The following is a 3,050-nucleotide window of genomic DNA, read 5'->3' as shown; positions in this document are numbered from 1 at the left end:
ACAAACACGTCGCTACTGACAACACCTTGTTATTATTCCACCATGGCCACTGCTTAGTTTCAAATTTACATTTTTTCACAATTATTATGTCACCGTGTCAATTTAATAAAGTTTCTGTTTATGACGGTACTATTAACTGATCCTAATAACAAAATTATTCAGTACAGTTAAAATTATTTTCTGTAGGCGGCAGTATCCGGTAAATATCTTTAAATTGAATCTGTAGTACCAGAATAATTACTAAAATTTTTATACAATGACAATATCGTCGGTGATACTGCAAAACGGTTTATGTCTTTTAGTACCCTTGACAATTACATGGTATCTTACTTGCACCGAAATGCATCTGCAAATCGGTACACCCTAATAAACGAATGACAAAACGGTCTACATTTGGCTGGTGAAGATGAAGGATGGCCAGAAGCGATTAGATATCACCGAAGATATATCTGTGGTCATAAGCAATAGCTGCCTAAGTCGACTTAAGAAATAATTGCGTTATATATGCTTTCGTGTTCTGCAACTAATATTCCATGCGCATGTGAAATCTCCATCTCGCCAGCTAGGCTGTTTAAAAAGTTATGGACGAACATATTTTGGTTTCCTCATAAGGTTAACATTACAATCCAATGACTTTATTCATAAAAAATAAAGTAGGTTTCAAGAGCCTTACAAAGTGACGTTATCATACATTTTGCAGATTATAAATCTTTTTTTTAAGCTACTTTATTTTTTATGAATAAGGCCTCAAATATTTAAAACGTTTTTCCTCGAATTCAGGTTTTTCGACTTAGGCAGTTATTGCTTTTGACCACAGATATATACCTACTGGTACCTACATTTAATTGTTCGAATACCGTTGTTGTTAAAATGTGTATATACAAAAATTAGAAGCCCTCAATTTAAATCATATCCACTAAAATGTGACAAAATATTACCTTAATTTAAATCAAAGTAAAATATACAATTAATTTTTTGTGCAATAGAAAAAAAATTTACAAATATAACTTATTTTTTTCGGACAAGCACGCCACACTTTTTTAACCCTATACGAAACGTAGTATTATTTATCATCACAGGGCAACCCTGATTGTGTTTTCGGCTAGGTCGATGACAACATTGATTTTCAGTCTGGTCGCGGTCCATTGTCTAAATAGAAAATTTTGCAAATCTATTAAGCTTGAGCAATAAATTTGAGAAATTATGGTAAATATATATAGTAAATCATAATACATAAATCAACAATGTAATACATAATTTTAAATGTGTTTTTAAGTCGCAAGAAGTTGAGGAAACACTGAAACGCATCCAGTCACATAAGGGTGTAGTCGGCACCATTGTTGTCAACAATGAAGGTAACTTTTAAACATACATATATAATCCAGACTCACCGCATCTCTTTGCTTACGTTACTGCCTCTTTACCTTAGGTATTCCAGTCAAGTCGACACTGGACAACACGACAACAGTGCAGTATGCTGGTCTTATGAGTCAACTATCTGACAAAGCACGCAGTGTTGTGCGTGATTTAGACCCTTCCAATGACCTTACTTTCCTGCGTGTACGTTCCAAAAAGCATGAGATTATGGTTGCACCCGATAAAGATTTTATTCTGATAGTTATTCAAAATCCAACTGACTAAACGGTGCAATTGAAATACTTATATTCTTAGCTACTCGTGTATTTATTGTATTACCTTGCGTGAAAGCGATAGAGCTTTGATTTTGAATTTGCATCAAGCGGAAATGGAAACAAAATTACATACATCTTTTAAGATCTGCTTACATTTTATGTGATTTAATGTTAGTATTAATTTTTATACAAACTTAATACAGCACAATGCAAAATGCTTTTGAAATTTAATGTTTTTGAGGGAATATTAATAGTGTTACGGGCTACTGTTTATGAATTAGTACAACGATTTTGGGTTCCTGTGCCCAAACGCGTGAATCGAATCAAAAACCTTTAACACACCTGTAGACAACAGTTCACGCTTTATTACAAAAATAAAATTTACTATATCTGTGCACTAATTTATTAATAAAGTCGGTTGGAAATATGGTATTTATTGCAAGTTTCCGAGCTGAGCTGTCAAAAAAAAACATCCACGAAATATCTGCAAAAGGTGTTCAGCCCCTCTTCTTTAGCAAAACAGAAAGGAGAATTCTACTTAGTGAGGGTTATAATCCCTAAGCGCGGCCGAAGGCCTCCTACGCAGAAAGTTGTTTTCTGCAAAGTTGTTCAGCCCCTTTTCTTCGGTAACACAGAAAGGAGAATTCTACTTAGTGAGGGTTATAATCCCTAAGTGCGGCCAAAGGCCGCCTACGCAGAAAGGTGCTCTCTGCAAAAGGTGTTCAGCCCCTCTTCTTGGGTAAAAGAGAAAGGAGTAGTGAGGGTTATAATCGTTTTAGAAAAAAATCCAAATTTCCGCTGTTTTCAAACAGCTCCCATGGGGTCTTTAGGGGGGGAAGGGGTGAGGGGTGACTTTTCATAAAGCGGCTTTCATCCTCTTTCGTTTAGGGGGGGATGGGGGGATTGGGGAGCAACGCCCCTCCCCCTACGCCAACCTCCCAGAATCGTTGTACAAATAGCTAAACATTTCCCGTGTTACGATTATCCTTGACTACTTGACCGGATTTCCCAAAATGTTTCGGTTCGTATCACTGGATTGTTAAATAAACACCNTATAAACATATATTTAAGTACTTTCGCGTAAATTGTAAATAGAAAACCATATATGTAATACTCCTATATTGGCAGTAAGAGCTAGTACCGTCCGAAAACACTACAGTACAGATATATCAATCAACACGTACGAAAGAAAAGGAACACATACGTTTATTAATAGACATGTACAATCTTATCTTAAAAATGTTTAAATTTTACACTAAATACGATGACCACTTCTCAAAAACTTTATTTTTGGATTAATTAAATTTTAGTGAACATATACATATCGAGGGCTTATATTCAACGCAGAAGCTGTCAAAGCGCTTATTGTAGCATAGTCCCCTTTCAGACACGTCAAGTCTTGCTTTCAAGTCTGCTCGT

At 35.5% G+C, this 3,050-nt stretch overlaps 1 protein-coding gene across 1 annotated transcript; it reads left to right on the top strand.

Annotated features, from left to right (window-relative positions):
- The first annotated feature begins 1,077 nt into the window (after window positions 1-1,077).
- LOC108354679 (dynein light chain roadblock-type 2-like) lies at window positions 1,078-1,862 on the top strand. Its single transcript, XM_017605857.1, has 3 exons — window positions 1,078-1,206; window positions 1,277-1,355; window positions 1,430-1,862. Exons 1-3 carry the CDS (start codon window positions 1,204-1,206, stop codon window positions 1,639-1,641), a joined length of 294 nt encoding a protein of 97 aa, XP_017461346.1. The 5' UTR covers window positions 1,078-1,203; the 3' UTR covers window positions 1,642-1,862.
- The last annotated feature ends 1,188 nt before the right edge of the window (window positions 1,863-3,050 follow it).

Source organism: Rhagoletis zephyria, unplaced genomic scaffold, assembly GCF_001687245.7.
Source record: "Rhagoletis zephyria isolate East Lansing unplaced genomic scaffold, Rhagoletis_zephyria_1.1 Rzeph_scaffold_38218, whole genome shotgun sequence".
Classification (NCBI taxonomy): Eukaryota; Metazoa; Arthropoda; class Insecta; order Diptera; family Tephritidae; genus Rhagoletis; species Rhagoletis zephyria.
Note: the sequence above shows the minus strand (reverse complement) of the source record. Positions and strands in the feature narration are given on the sequence as shown.

What these genes read in the sequence shown, in the direction of transcription:
- LOC108354679 (XM_017605857.1), top strand. An exon ending in CATTGTTGTCAACAATGAAG is followed by an intron (nt 1,356 to 1,429) that starts GTAACTTTTAAA and finishes TCTTTACCTTAG; the next exon opens with GTATTCCAGTCAAGTCGACA.